We start from the raw sequence: 18,686 nt of genomic DNA, 5'->3' as shown, positions 1-18,686 counted from the left end.
GCACAGTGCACGTGTGGGCATGTCCGGTGTCCATGTGCGTGTGGATGCATTAATGTAGGTGTGAGGCGTGTGAGTGGGTGAGCGGGGTGTGTGATTGGGTGTGGGGTGTGTGGTTTGGTGTGGAACGTTTTGTTGGGTGTGATGTTGAGTGTGGGGTGTGTGGTTGAGTGTGGAGTGCGTGGTTGGGTGTGGGTGGATGTAGTTGTGGACTACGTTGGTGAGTGTATGCGTGGGATGTGTATGTGGGTGAGTGTGGGTGTGGGGTGTGGTGTAGGATGTGTGCTTGGCTGTGGGTGTCGGGTGTATGGGTTATAGTACGGGTGGTATAGGTGTGGGATGTGCACGGGTGGGTGTGGGTATGTGGGTAGGTTAGATCTATCTGTGGCCAGTGGTGTGAACGCATGTTTTCGAGTGTACATGTGCTTGGAACCATCTATACAATCTATTCCAATTACAATGTTTACCCATTTTAAGAAGATGTTTTTCTCATCCCGTTATCGTGAGAGGGTAGGCAGATCAATCTGGCTTCATATTATACTGAGGAGTAATTGCACGGGCAGCGGGACAATAATGAGGATAGAGTGCGACGTAGCGTAAACAACATTCGGTGGAACGGGCGCATTTAACGGCACCTGTAATGCGCGTGTATGCTGGCTGCTGCTGCTGCTGCATCAGCCGTGCTGTCACTGAGTTGGGATGCAGTTTACTGCGACGTCGCACACTAATATAGACACACGGATGTGCGGGTGAAGTATATAGTTTTGGTGATCTCTGACATTTATAGCGCCGAAGAGCTGCGTGGGACAGTGGGAATTGTGTAAATGCCTATAAAGTGACATGTATGTGAGAGGTACCGAGTGGCGCGCGGTCGCATGTCCGGTTGGTGGCTGGTCAGTACAGCGGGCCTGTGTTGTCTTTTGCTTCTGTGTTGAGTCATCTCGATATATGCTAGCGTGGGATGTTGTGAAAATGAAAGGGTATAAGTAACGGTATTTATAGGTAAAAACTGTCGGGCACTAGTCAGGATTTAGAAAACTGTGCCGCACGATTACCGTTAAGGTATGTCACGTCCCTATTAGCTAATTAGCTATAAGTTATGAAATGATATTTCGATTGATCATGCAATCATTGTCTCTGAACTTTAGTAAATTTACTATATATATGTTCTTTAGTGGTAGGAGCTCTAACAGAATAAATTTGTCATGCTCACAAATTGTAGTTAGGATGTTTGATGCAATTGTCAGCAACTATAATTATTGTGAAATTATAATAAAAGTAATATTTGGTTCTCATACAGCACATATGTAATCAATATCTTGTCTCAATTCAATAGTATGACGCATGTATCACACATATCAGTCGTGAAAAAAAATCAAATTTGTGTTTAACTTCTCATATATATATATATATATTATATATATATATATATATATATATATATAATATATGTGTGTATATATATATATATGTAAGGTAGCCATATGTCATGCACTGAGTGTAAATATTGTGTCCTATGGGTTCTAAGTTTGTGATCCTGCGTAGTATTTCTGTTCACATGCGTTCATTCAAGGTGTGGCTCGTATATCCCGTTTGCTGCTAGTTTTGCTGGCAGTGAGTATAGGGGGTACAACTTGATGGTAGATAATGCATTTATGCATCAGACATTACATAATTTGTGTAGCCCCGGGGCAACGTTCAAGTACATTACAATTCAGCGAGTGACTAATAATAACGTCATTGACGCGGGGATTGGTGCAGGGATCAAGGGTCACCGAGTCAGTCGCACCTACACATATAAACAACTTTAGTTACATCAGGAGTGAAATACTAACACACGATAACAGAATTGTCATTAGCACTAATTTAATCATTAGCACAACTCTAGTGCACTGTGCTGTGTGATAGCTTGTTCATGTAACCATGGCAATTATTGCTTGTGTAAAGGCAGTCAACATACACCCACAACAATGTTTGCTAACGTAGATTGTTGTGACGGAGACCTTGTTGATTGTTGGAATGGACATATGAAGGTCAGACGCACTCACTGTTTAGATGGCATTGTTGGCCAGTCTGGCAGTTGTGTGGCAGTATCGATCACTATCACTATAGATCACTATACGACTTCAAAACGGTCTTGTTTGACAGGTTGATAGGCTGGCTTTCTCGTAGACCTGTGTAGATGGTATCTGTCGCATTCATACATCGAACTTTTGTATTTTGGCATGGTCAATCACTGTGTGGGTGCACGCAATGTATGTTACGATATATTGACCATGTATTTTATATCTTTTGCAGGCCAAAAAAATGCAACCGCAGAGTAACGCATCTTCTGCCGGGTAAAACTCTTCAGTACTTAGGCCGTATATGTTCACTTAGATATATGTTTACTAATAGTAATAGCAGCTGTTGAATCGTTTCTGAGCACTTAGTAATCGTAAAAGTTCATTCTAGAAATGCAGTTTAGGGATTTAGGATATTAGGTGTTTACGTAAACGTAAACGTGGAGTAAAATATTGTCATGTTTGCCGTGTGCATATTATATTGCCGTCACGTAATTGTAACCACGTACGTGTGTCTGTTCTTTAGTGTCGGCAGTTCCCCTCTCCAAGATGTTACCTGTGAGAATATTACCAGCGATGACAACTTGAGCCCAAGTCCATCAAAGAATGCAATGCCTCTTTCCAAAAAGAAGGCCGAAGACTATATTTTTGGAAAGATCATAGGAGAAGGTTCTTTTTCAACTGTGAGTGTCCAGCTGGTGTTTGAGACTCCAGTTTGTTTCAGGCGTACTTAGGAACTCTCATGTACTCCTGTTGTTAAGTTCAGTAATAGAAATAGAGAACAATTTTATCACTGTGTTAGCATATTGCCTTTATTGGTTTTGTAAATGAATTCTTGGTCTCTTTCATACAGGCAGTAAACTGCTGTATCATGCTGTGTATTTTTTTTTAGGATATTATTAAATTTTAATGAAAGGGTCACATTTTACTCAAGAATCCTCTAAAGATTCGCTAGGAATGTCGCATAAAAGAAACAACATTACTACTTGATCTAATAAATATTTTAGTAATTATATAGTCTTCGTAAGTAGATGCATAATACACGTGCATGATTAGAAATCTGTACTCAGCAAGTGTTTGTGTTTTGTCTTTGTAGGTATTTTTAGCCAAAGATATCCAAACGCAAAAAGAATATGCAAGTAAGTGTAAGCGTACAGTACACGGTTACGAGCAAATAAGTGGACATAAGAAAAGTCACGGTTAGGTTTCGCGCTCGCAAACCGCCGATCGTCGACGCGAGGTGGCGGCTCGAATTTTGCGCGAGAGTGGAGGCGGTCGAACGAAGTAGTAGCACATCTAACACGTGTCGACATATTTAACATATATATCTTACACGGTCAACACATGTTACACGGTGTAACAGCCGCGCTTGCAGTAAAAGTTTGCGAGAAGCAGCACATCATTCGAGAGAAGAAGACGGCGTACATCAAGCGAGAGAAGGAGGTGCTGATGCGTCTCGGAGCCGGACCTTCCCCTTTCTTCGTCAAACTGTTCTGCACGTTCCAGGACCGCGATCGACTATGTATCCTCTTGGTTTATTCCCGGTTGGCCTTAGGCCAACTGGGATGTTACCGTCCTCTTCACTGAACCAGCGAATCTTTCTTTTTTTGATTTTGTTCGGTTTTAGAAGTTATTCGCGCGCTGTGTTTGTCCTGGTCGTTGTTTTTTGAGTGTGTTGTGCAAAATCAGATTTTCTTCAACTCTAGGCCATCCTTAAAAAATTATATGTTTGCTGTCCTCCGACCTCGAAAATAGCCGCGACCCAAACGTTTTTTTTTACGTTTTGGGTTTCATAATTTTATTTTTTTACATTTTTTTTTAAACATTTTTTATAGTTAAGACTGAAACACAAAGCATGAGGACAAGACTTATTAGTATTGTTAGTATTATTAGACAATAACTATTATGCCTCAAAGAAGCGATTTCGTGCCCACCCTATCTGTGCCACCCACGCGCGTGCACTCGCGTTGTCGCCTTAATCGAGTCGTCTCAGATTTTGTGCTCAGCTACGCTAAGAACGGCGAGCTGCTCTCTTACATACACCGTGTCGGCAGCTTTGACGAGGACGTGTCCAAGTTTTACGCGGCCGAGATCGTTCTCGCGCTCGAGTACATGCACAGTCGCGGCATCATTCACAGGCAAGTCTCGCTGTGATGGTGGCGGCGGCGGTGGCGGCAGTGTGTGTGTGTGCGTGTGTGCGTGCGTGCGTGCATGCAGGTGTGCATGTGTGCCTGCGTGCGTGCGCGCGGGTGTGCATGTGTGTGTAGTGGAGGGGTTTGGACCACCACGCTGCATCATCGACGGGACGTGCTGCCATCGTCCCGCTCCTTGATGTCCGTCACGCCTTGAAAGTCTGGGCCCAGTTGTCGGAAACAAAATTAGTCTTAACATCAATTTTAACATTTACTTTTTCTCGTAGAACGTTAACAGAATTATGGTAACGTCACAAATCTCACAATTGTGTACTACACAATACTTAAGTATCTCATATGCTGTGTATAGCGGTCCGGTCTAAGGGGACAAACTTAATGGTAAGGCTAATATTAAAGATTATTTTGCTTCTGACAATTGGCCCCTGGCAGCCATTCACGGCAATGAATTGCCAGTGGCTGCCCTACCCGATTTGCTGGCGTGCCCTTCCCATTAATTCAGTGTTGTGTGTGTGACCGTTCCCGGTTTACCTTGAAAGTTGGTCTCCCTGTGTTGTTCCGTAACACGTGTGCCACTGCTTTCAGGGACCTGAAGCCAGAGAACATACTCCTCAGTGAGGGAATGCACGTCATGATCACTGACTTTGGATCGGCAAAAATCCTAGATGCAGAACAAGGTATTGTGCCATTGATCGTCGCTAGATGGCAGCAGTAGTTTTTGTGGTTGTAGCAGGGCGAGAGTCCGCCGCCGGAAGTAGTTGGTCTATAGATTCGTTTTCGAAGTGATTCGTTGGTGTTATCTCATTCAGACGAAAGCAATTCACCGACCGGAACTAGTCCACCAGCTGGCAGCACTGTGCCTGCTAAGCCACGCAGAAACTCCTTCGTTGGTACAGCACAGTATGTTTCCCCTGAACTACTCAACAACAAGCCAATTTCTAAAAGGTAATTTTGTGTGCCAGCACAAGTTTAAATGGTTTCACATACATTGTGCATGTTGTCTACCAGTAGTATTGGCGGTAGCAGTGGCAGCGGTAGCAGTGGCAGCGGCAGCAACAGCAGCAGCAGCAGTGGCAGCAGCAGCAGCAGTAGCAGTACAGCAGCACACCAGTAGCAGCACAGGAGCAATAGCAGGTGTAGCTTTTAGATTTAAGCACTGCTGTTTTGAAAGTAATGTTTTGGCTTTGCACGTTATGTGCAATTTTTAATCATATCCAGTGATTCTTGACATCTTGTGAACAATAAGCTAGTTTTAATACTTAAAATACCTGGAAGGTGTCATTTGTAATACTTCGTTTGTAGAGGAAAAGTGGACGATAACAGTTGTTTACATCTGGTATCCCTGACCTTGATCCTTTTGGAATAGTTATGCGAGTAATATTTCTCATGAATTACGCACAGGTGGCCCCTATTCTAATCTAATCATTAATATGACACACGGATTATTTATCACATAAATGTGTTACGCTTTTGTTTGCATACATGTTCGTTCTATCTCATTATCTGCTATAAATATGTCTCATAAATGCTGTTTTCAGTTTAGACCTTTGGGCACTCGGAGCAATTATCTATCAGTTTTTGTCTGGCCTGCCTCCATTCAGAGCTGGGTATGTTTCTGCCTGACACTCATATATATAGAACTGAACAAGAATAAACCTTGCTATAATGATGTTATTTAATATAGTGTAATATAATGACATATTCTAATTGCATCTTGATGCTAGTAAGTATGAGTTGTCACTGCAAAATTTTCCCCAATTATTAAATTGGTTGACTCGACTCTAATGAATGCTGATTGTGTAATAGAGTAGAATTTAATAAAGAGAGTTTTGTCTCTTTTAGCTACTTATGTTGTAACGCAGTATCTTCATTATTCTCACAGAAACGAATATTTGATATTCCAAAAAGTTGTCAAATTGGAATATGACTTCCCAGAAGGCTTCAATGAAGTGGGGAAGGACCTTGTACAGAGTCTGTTGGTGAGTGTTTACTCATATTAAACAGAGAATCCATATATCCTTAAAATCATATATGTATAAATATATAAATTCATATTCGAGTCTCCGTCTGTTTGTGGGTCAACAACGCATATATATTATTTTGTACTGTATGTGACGAAACGTTACTATCTCCAATGTATCAAATGGCTTCTTGACGGTATTTGCGATCGCACTGGTATTTATTCCAGGTACTGGATGCAAAGAAGCGACTTGGATCTGATGAGTGTGGTGGCTACAAGGCCCTTAAGGCGCACGCATTTTTCAACGGCATCCCCTGGGGCAAGCTAGACATTGTGACGCCTCCACCGATCGTACCGTTCTTACCCGCGGTCAGGGACAACCCAAACTTCAAGAGCGAGGTAACAACGCTTCCGGACATTCGGACGCTTTTGTCGGAGGTGGATGTGGCGAGTGTGCTCGTTGCTGTGTAATGTAAAGTGCAAAATATACATCTATGTATATATATCAGGGGGCCGTTGTCAGAAACAAAATTAGTCGCAACATTAGTCTTACCATTAACTTCCACTCGTAAACCGTTGACAGAAACATCGTAATGTTGCGAGAACGAAAAATCCTCGCAAATATCCTCATAACATTACGAGAGCCCAGACCCTCTCGTAACTTTAATATTAAGATGAAAATAACACATTTAGACTAAGAATTACAATTATAGTGATATTTATGTTTTATAAATAATGAAATTAAAATTGTGTTTTTCTTGGAAAATGGAGCTGTTCAAATCACTTAATTATCTACCGCTAATAAAACAAAACAATACATTTACAAATGGCGTATGGCATTTGTTCTCTTGTTCTAAAGGTTTTCCACGCTTGCCACGACTCTCGCGTCTCGCGTTACAGTGTGAGAATTTGTCTTGTTGTGCAGAATTAATTCATGACCACGTCGTTTTTCATCAAATATTGTTTATATGTGGTTAGCCATCATAATATGCATAAATTACTGTGATGTACAATAAATGTGTATGAATTTGATTTTTGTGATTGATTCTCATCCAATCAGCAGCCTTGTGATGAAGTTCCTGTTATCGTAAGTTTTCTAATAGCTGCGATGTGTTTCTGTCAACGCTAGTCTCGCAACATTAGCATTAGTCGTAAGTGTTATCGTAGCATTAACTTTAGCATTAACTTTACGATGTTTCTGACAATGGGCCCCATGTTCTCATAATTTGTGATTATTTACTTCTCAGTGTTTCCCCTGCATTTACACGAGCGAGGCGGGCCGCCTCGCTCAAATTCTCAGCCGCCACACAGAAATTTGTCCAAAACACCCCCTCACTGACGAAAATCACTGTTCTTCCATTAATAAACTACACTTTATTGAACTAAAAGTTGCGTTCACACGGTCATGGTTTGGCTCGAGCCAAATGGGCTAGATTTGGCTCGGGCCGGTTTGAGTCGGAGCGTTCACACGTACGCAAGTGAATACTGTCTGTCAAATTCAAATTCAAATTCAAATAAATTTTATTGCACAAATATCTCACAGATACTTTGGCAGTATTTTGCGAGATGGCATTGTGTACGATTCAGAGTGTTTACTTACGTTCCGAGTTCAATTATCAATCTTGAAAACGTGCATCCTGATCAAATTTTGCGAATTTTTATACTGTTTTGGACTTTATTTTGTCGAAGTACACGTTCGACACTCGTGGCATCTACCGCTCAACCGATTCTACCGCCCTACCGCTCGCCGAAAGCTGGTGCTAAAATTTGGCTCGGGCCTGGTCCGACGTTTTCGATGGGACCAAATCTGGCACGGGCCTAATTAGGCTCGGGCCAAAAACGTCCGTGTGAACGCGCGGCTCGAGCCAAATCTGGCGTGGGTCTAATTAGGCTCGGGCCAAAAACGTCCGTGTGAACGCGCCTGTAGTCTCTTACAATGTGTTCAGAGTAGCTAAGAATGCACTAAATTGCACCATTTTTTCAAAAAATCTCTGGGGGGATGCCCCCGGACCCCCCTAGCTGGTCGAGCACCTGCGGTGCTTGCTTTGCTAGGATCTCGAAATATGCAAACACACCAAAACCAATTTACCACCTCACAGACCTATTTGGCAAGGGGAAACGCTGCTTCTGATATACATGTGCATGTATATCGCTGTTGCGTCTATTGTATTTCAATAATCTCAATCGATCAAATCAGTCTATTAGTCAGTCGATCGCATTCCATCGGTGTATGCAGTGGTCATGCGAGGTTGACATAAAGGAAGTCCAGCATTGAGACTTACTCGCATTTCTGCACGCGACTACAGATCGATCTCACGGACCTTCCCGGCCTGAGAGACGAACACTTTGCCAACTTGATGCTGGAGGACAAGACGAAAGTCGCGAAGAAGCAGAAGCAGAAGGTCGAGGGGGAGAAGGTGCGCGTGACGCGGCGACCGGGGATGCTCAACATACCGTGCTCGGAGGAGGAGAGGGAGAGCCGGAAGCAGAACCAGGCGTGCAACAACCCGTGGCACAAGTTTGTCGAAGGAAACCTCATCCTCAAGATGGGCTACATTGACAAGAGGAAGGTTGGTGGAAGAAGCCGTTCGTCGCCTGTAAACACGATGGGCAGTCGAACCTGTGTCGGTAGTCACCCCTATAGAGTGGTCATCTATCTGCAAAAGGACACTCTTGGCATTTCCCTTGAGTGACAGTTATAGAGTAGAACTATAGAGTCCCAGACCAGCGGTTTAGAATGTATTCCCTGCCTCATTAGGTGGGTTTTCCTAGAGTAATCCTTATATACAGGGGTGACTGTGTCTGTGTGTGTGTGCGTGCGTGCGTGCGTGTGCGTGTACGTGCGTGCATTCATGTGTGTATGTACACATAACGTACATATACATATATTTGTGTGTGTCTGCGTGTGCGTGCCGTGTACCTGCGTGCATGCGTGCATGTGTGTATATACATATATGTATGTGTGCATGTGTTCGTTCCATGTTTCCAGCTGTCTGATGCTAGGATTGTTCATTTTGTGTTGCGTTGGTTGGTTATGTCAGGTTCTAACCTGCTGTCATGAATAACCAGTAGTTTGCTTATGAAAAAAAATACAAACTGGTTTCAATATAAAATGATTTGCTGCTTACCGTTATACTACAGCTGCAATGTCGTGCGTTTACAGGGACTTTTCGCAAGACGGCGCATGTTCCTGCTGACCGAAGGGCCACACTTATATTACGTGGATCCAGTAAACCAGGTCCTCAAGGGAGAGATACCACTGTCCAAAGATATCCGACCCGAGCCTAAGAACTTTAAGATCTTCTTCGTTCACACAGTAAGCACATCTATCGTTATCTAATAGTCTGAACTACAGGCACAAACTCAGTACACAAGGTTTGTGGTCTATTAGGGTACTATGTTAATGTGGTCACACAATTATCTGTCAATCACTTGTGTTACCAAAGTTACCAAGCAGCAAGGAATACAGGACAGTATAGGAAACTTTCAGGAAGGCATTCATTCCTGTATTTATTGTTACAAAATTTTAAAAGGAAAACAGACTAGTTTACCATTCCTATACGACTTCGTAATATAATATGAATATATATGTATATACGATAGATATATATGTATATATTATCCCTGTTATCTTTCAGCCCAACAGGACCTATTATCTGGAAGATCCCGAAGGCTACTCGCTGAAGTGGTGTGAAGCCATTGAGGAAATGTACCAATTGTACTTTGCAACGGACAGCTAGCTTCGCGCCGATGGTTCACGATTCAACCAAATTCGATCATATGCAAATTAGCGTGTGGCAGTGTGTTTGACACATCACGCTTACATCAAATTCCGCTTATGGGTCCTTACAACGGATCTACCTAGAGTTGCGTGGTGCTATACGATACAGCTCCATCGTAGAAGTAACTATCGCTGTAATTAAATTGTGTCAGGGCGTTGTTCGGTGTCGCGGATGGCGTGGCGCGGCGACTACGGTCGGTGTCTCTCTCGTTTAGTCGCTCTGCCTTGCCGTTTGCATAGTCATGAAATTTACGTGAAGTGCCGGCGTTTCGATGGCGTGATGATGACGCTGAGGGAGCCACTTGTAAAGCTGCCACCCGTTCGTGTTGTGTGAACGTGAGGGAACGCGTGCCGGCCGAACATTCTACGTTGTCGCCATTGACCAACAAATGCTCTCGTTGGAAGTTGGGCGTAAATGGGTTATGCAGTCAAACCTGTGTAAGCAGTCACCTCTATAGAATGGACAGCTGTCTATGAAGCTCACTTCTGGCGTTATCCTTGGGTGACCCTTATGTTCAGGTTTGAGTGTATACGCAACACTGGTTGACTGGGAATGTGGAAGTGAACACGGCAAAGGGACCTCTGATGACATCGCGTGATCAATGTGATGGGGTGCGTGTGTTTAGGAGAACACTGGTCCCCTACTTAACCTAATCATATCTACGTAAAACGTGTTTTTTTAGTAGAGAGAAAGTATTTGCAGAACAGATCTGAGTGGGTGTCAGAGCACTCACTCCTTGTTTTCCCCCAACATTGTATTATTTTTAGTGCAATGATAAACTAACTACAAATAGAAGTTTCATCTGCATTCTCACTGAAAATAATTGACTCACGTGAGCAACTGAAGCTTGACTATCAGTAAATCCTATTCTAGTTATACTTGTAAACCTGAACACTGCTTCGGGTGCGTGCCACATGGCCATGCACACTAGAGTGGTTTACACGAAGGCTTCATTAATTCTGCAAGTCACTCTTGTAAAAGGGCACGATTCTTTTAGCGCAATTTGCGCTCTCTTCTTCCATTATGCTAATTCAAGGGAGAGCTGTACTCGTTCTTAGCGTAGGCGATTCGTTCGGACGGTCGCAGCACTGTTACTGTACTGTTATACGCTGTTATACGCATTCAACGGGCACATTCGCCATTTCTAAGTTTCCTTATAGCAAATTTACGGAGAAGTAAACGAAGAATTGGTGATTGCCTGTAAAGCTAATGCCAGTCTTGATGATCAGTGGCTGCTACGCACTGCTTGTCTCGCGACGGCTGTTTCCAATGTTACATGTTGTACAAAGTATATTGCAAATGGCTTGTAATATTACTATTTGCCACCTCACGACATTCAGGCGTCAAAAGTGTACGTATTATATACATGTAATATAAACAACTTCACGAGGGTGCTTGTTTGAGTTGTTACATAGACCGTAATAAAGTATATATTACCTTTACACATTTTACATATATACGCATCCGTGCATACGTAGGTAGCTTACATGCAAACATGCATGCATTCATACAAGAGTCCATAATAGAATATTTCCTATTATGGACTCTTGATACATACATACATGCGTACTTACTCACACACGCAAACGCACGCACGACAAGCCACGCCCACGCACGCACGCACGCACGCATATCTCTAATATTATTATAAGGTTCTGAATGATTCTATTCCGTTTCAAATTGCGAGAGGAAATCTTATGGAAATCAAACTGCTTTAGAAATTTTTCCGCTCTATTTATTGGTGGTGTTAATTTATGTGTGAAGTAAAGCAAACAATATTGTATTGCAGCTACACATGAAGGTCGTACCCTTAGTATTACAGTACATATCTTCGTTCATCCAATTTAGTGAGTCCACCAAGATGCGTTCGTGCCGTACACAATTGGTGCGTATGTGTTCGTTGTATAGTGGGCTGTTGGTTATGTTTTCTGATCTGTATTGTAATTAAAACGGGAAAAGTAGCAGCCCACAAAAACTTGCTTTATGTCATAGCAATTTCGTTTGTATTGTACAGTGATGCTGGGCATCAGAGACGGACAGTATTTATATAGTCAGTAATTTCTACCTATTGTGTGAAGAAGTAACCGTTTAGGTAATTTTTAATATATCCCTGTATCGATTATCTGAGACCTTGCTTGCTCTTTGGGATGAAGAAACATACCCGAATTATTCTAATTTATCTGGTGCAATTGTCTATTCATTTGTGCAAATGTGCATGCATGATGGTGAATCACAGGTAGGTACTCGCTGGGAGATGTGTGAGGTGTAAGCTAACCCGGACAGATTCGCGTAGGTCGTTCGCAACATTAATATGTCGGGATGCTTGCATTTCCCCGCATCAGGTGTGCCGCCTACTTATGGACATGAACGCCCCCCCTCCCCCTCCCCATCCGGCAGTAAGCTGACACTACTTCACGCTTCCACCTATACTAGAGTGCAGACGAAGTATCACCGCGTATACCTATATACTATTACTGTTACAACATTTTTGCGTGGGAAAGACTGAGAAATATATTGACTGCCAATTTTGATTGCTGTATAAATTACTATGATGTAATAAATATGTTATTATAATTTAAAATATTGTGAGCGTCATCTTGTTGTTGAAACACCTAATGCGTGAGACTAGGGTTAAAACTGATCGGAACGGAAAATGCATTATGATGGATAATGGACTATGTTGATGACCACCCTTCGTTTCACCCCCCCCCCCCCCCGCCAGCACACAGACGCACGCACGAACACATTTACGTTGACTGGGAGCAGCAGCCCATACTAGTCATTACTCGGTGCAATTTGTACATAAGGAATTCAAGCTCGATCAAAAATTAAACCGAATATAACAGGTATTTTCTAAGTAAACTGTTGTTTTTTTACGTAGCAACATATTACAGCACAAATAGCAAATAAAGTTCAGCTATTGCCAGCTATAGTTGCCGATGACCTTCTGATGAGTTGCTGAAAATGATTTCACAAGAAAACTGTACAATATCACATTTAACAATTATAACGAACGAATAGACGAGAAGTTATCAATACTGGAATGCAATAGCTCACATAGCACTTAAAATGGAACTTAGCAATGGTTGCTCGCGGGGAATATTTACACGTATACCCCACGTATACAGGTATAATGCGCCACTATACATTTGTAAAACCATAGATATAACGTATATATAACGGTCGTTCAGAAGGGATATGTTCAGGAATACATAATTAATTGTTAATCAACATAATAATAGTTAATAATAATAATTTATCCGTATTATATTTGATATGTATTCCTGATAATGCTCTCTAAATATATCTAAATTACACAACCAAGCGCAATTTCGAAATGTCCGCAACTGACATGATTGTTAAATATGAGTCTATATATTTAGCATTGCACGCACTACGGAGAGAAACGTGAGAAGCAGGATAAGATAATACGTGTATATGATGTTACTCCTGATATAATGCTAGTCGTGAGACACTGTAAAGTAGTTTAAACGATGTCATGGAACATAAACGTACGTGTTAAGCGCACATGATTGTGAAGGAATCAGGGCGCAACACCTTGGCCGGCATGTATTAGTGTGCAACAGTGAAACTAGTGGTGTTAATTCATCCCACGACAACCATCTCATACAAAATCAGTTTCCATTAATGAAACAGTGATCATAATAATGAGAATTCTATATATGAAGAGCTTATTTGCAAAACTGCTTGTGTCCATTTTGGAGAATTGAGAGAAAACGACAAACAATTATTTGACACGTGGTTCAAACAATCAATCAATTTAAATAATTTTTACATTAGTGAGTAATTATGAGGCATAAATCATAAATAACAGGTGCCGATGGATATAAGCTATTTTGCAACTAAAGATGATTTATGATGCGTCTGTTAAGCAGGATGTGAGCTGTTTTGCAAGAAAAAAAGTACTCAACACGGTACCTATATGTTCACATACTATACATTTGTTTTTGCAAAAAATGAATGCAAGCAGTTTAGTTTTGCAAACAAGCTCTTCATATATTCCACAGACAATGCACTATATGTCCGTGCCTAATAATGCCTGTTGCGAATATAGACCGATTCCAAAGGTCCTGACTGAGGACTTTCAACGTCTCATGGAACCAGTCTAGGACTAATATACAATGTTACACAATCAACCTCCAATGTCCTCTACTTTATTACTTATTTAGGAAAGTCCCTGAACTGTAGCTATACAGGCACTCACGAAAAAAGTGCTTCCTGTTTTTATGGAGAATTATGCACACGGGTTTTTATGCCGTTACGGTGACCCATAATTGTGAAAAACGGATATCTGTAAAAGATTAACCGAGTTGTTTATGGCCAAAAGAAGCAATATAGGATGCTCCACGCACACCACTTAATCCTATAGACATTACTTTAACATCTATATGATCCATATAAATGTCTATTGGCACATGAAAATACACCAATAAAAACACAAGGCTGTTACAGTCATTTCTTCCTCTTCCTGTCCATGACTATTAAACCCTGTTTTCCACTCTATCACCTGCACTCACTGTCCTACAGATTTTCACGGAAGACTACAGTACATTAAAACTATTTTCATCTAACTGAACGTGTTTACTTTCTTTTACTCCTTACTTCTTTTACTCACCTTACGCACATAGCTTCCTTGCTTGCGTTATACTCACCTTACCCACGTACCTTACATTACCATATGCCACTACAGTAGCCACAACATAATTAATGTAGATGCAGTGGTTCAGTAGGACTTGCTTTATCAAGCACATATATGATATACATTGCAATAGCACAGTATTATCAGCTAGATGCCTTAGATGTATACAATCAAATTTTGTGGTCAATAAACGAAGTCAGGATATACCATAGAAAGGCACTGTAAACAAACTATAAATAATAGTATATAATAGCGGCTCGACAGTTGTTATCGTGTTCTGCACGTAGCTGTCATACTGGCAATAGCCACTAACACACCTGGTCAGTTCTGCATTGGAATATCATCCCCCATATTGATCTATCCTTCATGCACACCATGCACATACAATAGCAAAGGAAATAACTTTACCTTATATAGTGTAATTCAAATAAATAAAATGTAAACCACAAGTATGAATAGCCATTGACCCTGAATATTAACATTGCTAGACCACTTTTGTTCATTAGGCTGTACGAGAAGAATAAAAATTTCTTAAAAATTAAAAGCTATATATTACTTATAAAGCTTAAATACCTTGAATACTTATTCTAAAATTTATGACTAGAAAGCTTAAAAAAGCTTGTCTAAATATTATATAATTTATAAATAATTAAATTCTCTAAACGATTAAATCACATTATCGAATGATTGCGCTATTGTCTATGAGCAGACAAACTATGACGGACACGACATGCAAAAGTTGTGATCTGTAATAAAAGTAATCTTACAACGCTTCAGAGTTGTATAGCAGGGTAGCTTGGTTATGTTGCACAATCGTTATCTCAGCTGGAGTCTGTTCCCACGGCTCTCCGTCCACCTGCATAGGTGCATTGCCACCTCGTAGTGTCAACTGTGGACAGAGAAATGCACCGAATGTAAACCAGGGGGCTGTTGTAAGAAATGACGTAGATCTACAATAATAACCATTATCAGTACTGTTTATTAGTACAGTACAGTAATGTCAAACTTGTATATTACGGTCATTCAATAAAAATTCCAAAAGTGACTTTTATAGACAGGTGTTCGTTCCATAGACGTGACTGCTAACATGTGTTTACTTGTATCACAAACATAGAAAAAATTACGACCAATACCAATATTACGACCAAAATCTTTTGGTCAACAGCCCTCAAGGAATAATGAGGGACAAGTAAAGATTAGGTACAGATTATTGCTTGGCGCACCTTTACAGTTTTTGCTTGCCCGAGTAAAACAGGTTCTGACAGGCCAACTTGAAGCTGTGCTATGTGAAATGATGAGTAGATGCCAAGTACTTCCAATAAGCCATCATCTGTCCTAGAGAAGAGAAACAGTACAACGACATGTACTCATGTTTTATACATGACAGGATATGATTAGCAAAGGAAACTATTTTCGTATGAAGGAGGAAGGTATGGAGGTTCGTATTAAGGAACTGTATTAGAGAATACGAGATTTCTCTGGCACACATGCCAAAGATTTTTGTGCATGAAATCCTAATGGACCTAATGGACAATTTCCAAGTAGAAGCCAAGATAACGACAACGCTACCTGTAGACAGGCTTCGGCACGCTTGTGATAAGATCGAGAGGTCTGACGCCGGCTCCCCACGACCCGATGTTGAGAACAACAATGGCCTCAAGGGCTGGCATCTGCACCACTGCCCCATCAAGCTCCAGCTGCAGTGAATACATGAACAGTAAATGGTAAAAAAGGGTTCAAATTACGAAATTATATACGACACTTTGCCTCGTGCGTTATAATTGCAGTGCAGTGTACCTTAACTTTCTTGTGGAGATCAATGCACTCGCGTTCCAAAACGTCCTTGGTGCCGTACGTAACGTACGCCAACTGCTAAAAGGAAAGCAACCACAAATGACTGCAGATGCTTGTACATCTCAAACAAAATCACACCACGGTATGTAGCAATGTTTACCAACACTGAAAGATGAATAGTTTATTATTAAACAACGTTTCTGTCTTGATGCGATATGAGGGCATTCAATTACTCATAATATTGCTATCATACACCGGTGTCCCTTCGTTGTATTAAGATAACATGTGTAGTACATTTAATTTCCTAGAGGTGCCACCACCGAGTCAGCCAGCAGGAAGTCTGACAACTAAAGAATACAGTAAGTCATACAATCAGTGTCCAATTTTAAAAGTAACTTTTTCATCGGAGTTTTTACCATTTTTCAGATTGATTAACACAGGAATATCGACAAAAGTACCACATTTGGCTGTTATACCACAATATTGGGAGCAGAGAGGTAATATCAGATATCATTGTCGTATATGTTATCACTGTACCCCTGATGAGGCCATGAATGCAGGTGGGTAGTTGCTTCCCACTCCTTACTTACACACACCTTATTAATGAATCTATTGCTGAAGATTCCAGGAGCAGCCTTGCGACTCTTGTCAAAGTTCAAAGTGACAAGAGCATCCACGCCAAGAGACACGTAGTTGTTCATAAATAACGTCTGGTGAAATAGCGAGTTAGGGAATTACTGACTGCCTATATAGCAATTCTATTTAAATCCGGTATCTTAATTCAAATCAATTCAGAATCAAATACAGATATCGCACTAGCATCCATGTCAATATATATATTATATTCATAATCATTCACATATATGTGATGCACATCTCTCACAGTGTTCTAGCATTGCAAGAAATGGTCGTGATTTCTTTATCTACAGCACGCACATGCATATTCATAAATGATTACCTTTCCTGGTTTCCTTAGGCCTAGATGTCGTGCATGTTTGATTCTGATCTTCCACCTGGTCAATGCAAAACAAACACACGAGTTCTACAGTTTATAGACTTTACAAAACAGCACTTGAGATTTGTGACATCTGAGAGTCATCAATCAACTCATGTCTTTTGGATACACACACATAACGAGTTGCTTATTCGGCAAAAACACACCTGTCAAATCTGACCGGGGTCGCTTGTGTAACCTTGTCCAGAATGTCATGGATGTCCTCACCTGAGTAACCTATACCCCAGCCCAACACTCGTGACAGGTCGTTACCTGTCCCCAGAGGTATCAGCCCGACGTGAGGAGCTGGCTACAACAAACAGAACAGACTACTCTGCTGAATTGTGCCTCCCATGATTCTTTGTTTGACCCAAACCACATATATAAACGATTTTATACACCGAATGGTATACAATGAATTTTTAATTGCCATACAAAGATTTACAACAAATGTCTTGCCTAGATTTTTTAACTAGGTGCCAGGCATAATATAATGAATATCTATGAAACTTCTAAATGGCAAATAACCTCATTCCCCCCGAAATTTTCATCAAACTATCTAGGCATACAACTACAAATTTATTTAGTTTTGAAATGCATTGAGAATATCTACAAAACAGTTGCTTCAGTAAATATTTTGAATTCTTCAAGAAATTAAATGATTACATGTGATAAAATGAAATCCTACATATCATTCCAAGAAACAAAAGTACATGCTTTTGCAGCAATTGCTGAGTTGTTTTGTGGTGTGCAGGTCAACTTACATCCAATTTCAGCTTGTCGATGGTGGCTAGCACCCAGCCCATCGTTCCATCGCCCCCGCATACTAGCACTCTACACACGTGGTCGTGGATCATACGACACCACTCCAATCCACTCTCCAGTGGCAACTCGTCTATATCTATCACCTAACACACAGAATAATTTATTAGTATTATTATCAAGTTTCACATTCGCCACATAGTTATGGGAGCCTGCAAAGGCATGCATACACCCATGACCCATGCATGGTGCACGTGCAAACATACATGCACATGAGAAAAGAGAGAGAGAAAGAGGAGAACAAAAGAGCAAGAGAGCAAGAGAGAGAGAGAGAGAGAGAGAGAGAGAGAGAGAGAGAGAGAGAGAGAGAGATATATAGAGAGAGAGAGAGAGAGAGAGAGAGAGAGAGAGAGAGAGAGAGAGAGAGAGAGATATATAGAGAGAGAGAGAGAGAGAGAGAGAGAGAGAGAGAGAGCGCGAGAGAGAGAGAGATATATAGAGAGAGAGAGAGAGAGAGAGAGAGA

The 18,686-nt window shown here is 41.2% G+C and overlaps 2 protein-coding genes across 11 annotated transcripts in view; one reads left to right on the top strand and one right to left on the bottom strand.

Moving 5' to 3' along the window:
- LOC106805931 (3-phosphoinositide-dependent protein kinase 1-like) overlaps positions 1 to 11,394 on the top strand; it is a 19,972-nt gene extending 8,578 nt beyond the window's left edge. For 3 of the 6 annotated variants that reach the window (XM_014807708.1, XM_014807712.1, XM_014807713.1), the window contains exons 6-14: positions 4,054 to 4,198; positions 4,796 to 4,887; positions 5,020 to 5,155; positions 5,749 to 5,817; positions 6,093 to 6,189; positions 6,399 to 6,569; positions 8,477 to 8,740; positions 9,334 to 9,486; positions 9,809 to 11,394. In XM_014807708.1, the coding sequence (XP_014663194.1) occupies positions 4,054 to 4,198; positions 4,796 to 4,887; positions 5,020 to 5,155; positions 5,749 to 5,817; positions 6,093 to 6,189; positions 6,399 to 6,569; positions 8,477 to 8,740; positions 9,334 to 9,486; positions 9,809 to 9,910 (1,229 nt within the window). In that variant the 3' untranslated portion in view covers positions 9,911 to 11,394. Of the gene's footprint in view, positions 1 to 173; positions 218 to 709; positions 747 to 774; positions 1,060 to 2,295; positions 2,337 to 2,586; positions 2,744 to 3,156; positions 3,200 to 3,435; positions 3,583 to 4,053; positions 4,199 to 4,795; positions 4,888 to 5,019; positions 5,156 to 5,748; positions 5,818 to 6,092; positions 6,190 to 6,398; positions 6,570 to 8,476; positions 8,741 to 9,333; positions 9,487 to 9,808 lie in introns of those variants that run through there. The other 3 variants (XM_014807709.1, XM_014807711.1, XM_014807710.1) reach the window with 3 other exon arrangements.
- A 1,407-nt stretch (positions 11,395 to 12,801) lies between these two features.
- The window catches only part of LOC106805932 (diacylglycerol kinase epsilon-like), a 10,707-nt gene continuing 4,822 nt past the window's right edge, over positions 12,802 to 18,686 (bottom strand). For 2 of the 5 annotated variants that reach the window (XM_014807715.1, XM_014807714.1), the window contains exons 6-13: positions 18,165 to 18,308; positions 17,568 to 17,710; positions 17,365 to 17,419; positions 17,003 to 17,116; positions 16,410 to 16,484; positions 16,182 to 16,309; positions 15,836 to 15,947; positions 12,802 to 15,501 (exon numbers count right to left, since the gene is read on the bottom strand). In XM_014807715.1, the coding sequence (XP_014663201.1) occupies positions 15,376 to 15,501; positions 15,836 to 15,947; positions 16,182 to 16,309; positions 16,410 to 16,484; positions 17,003 to 17,116; positions 17,365 to 17,419; positions 17,568 to 17,710; positions 18,165 to 18,308 (897 nt within the window). In that variant the 3' untranslated portion in view covers positions 12,802 to 15,375. Of the gene's footprint in view, positions 15,502 to 15,835; positions 15,948 to 16,181; positions 16,310 to 16,409; positions 16,485 to 17,002; positions 17,117 to 17,364; positions 17,420 to 17,567; positions 17,711 to 18,164; positions 18,309 to 18,686 lie in introns of those variants that run through there. The other 3 variants (XM_014807717.1, XM_014807718.1, XM_014807719.1) reach the window with 3 other exon arrangements.

The sequence above is a fragment of the Priapulus caudatus genome, unplaced genomic scaffold (genome assembly GCF_000485595.1).
Source record: "Priapulus caudatus unplaced genomic scaffold, Priapulus_caudatus-5.0.1 Scaffold133, whole genome shotgun sequence".
In the NCBI taxonomy this organism is placed as follows: Eukaryota; Metazoa; Priapulida; class Priapulimorpha; order Priapulimorphida; family Priapulidae; genus Priapulus; species Priapulus caudatus.
Note: the sequence above shows the minus strand (reverse complement) of the source record. Positions and strands in the feature narration are given on the sequence as shown.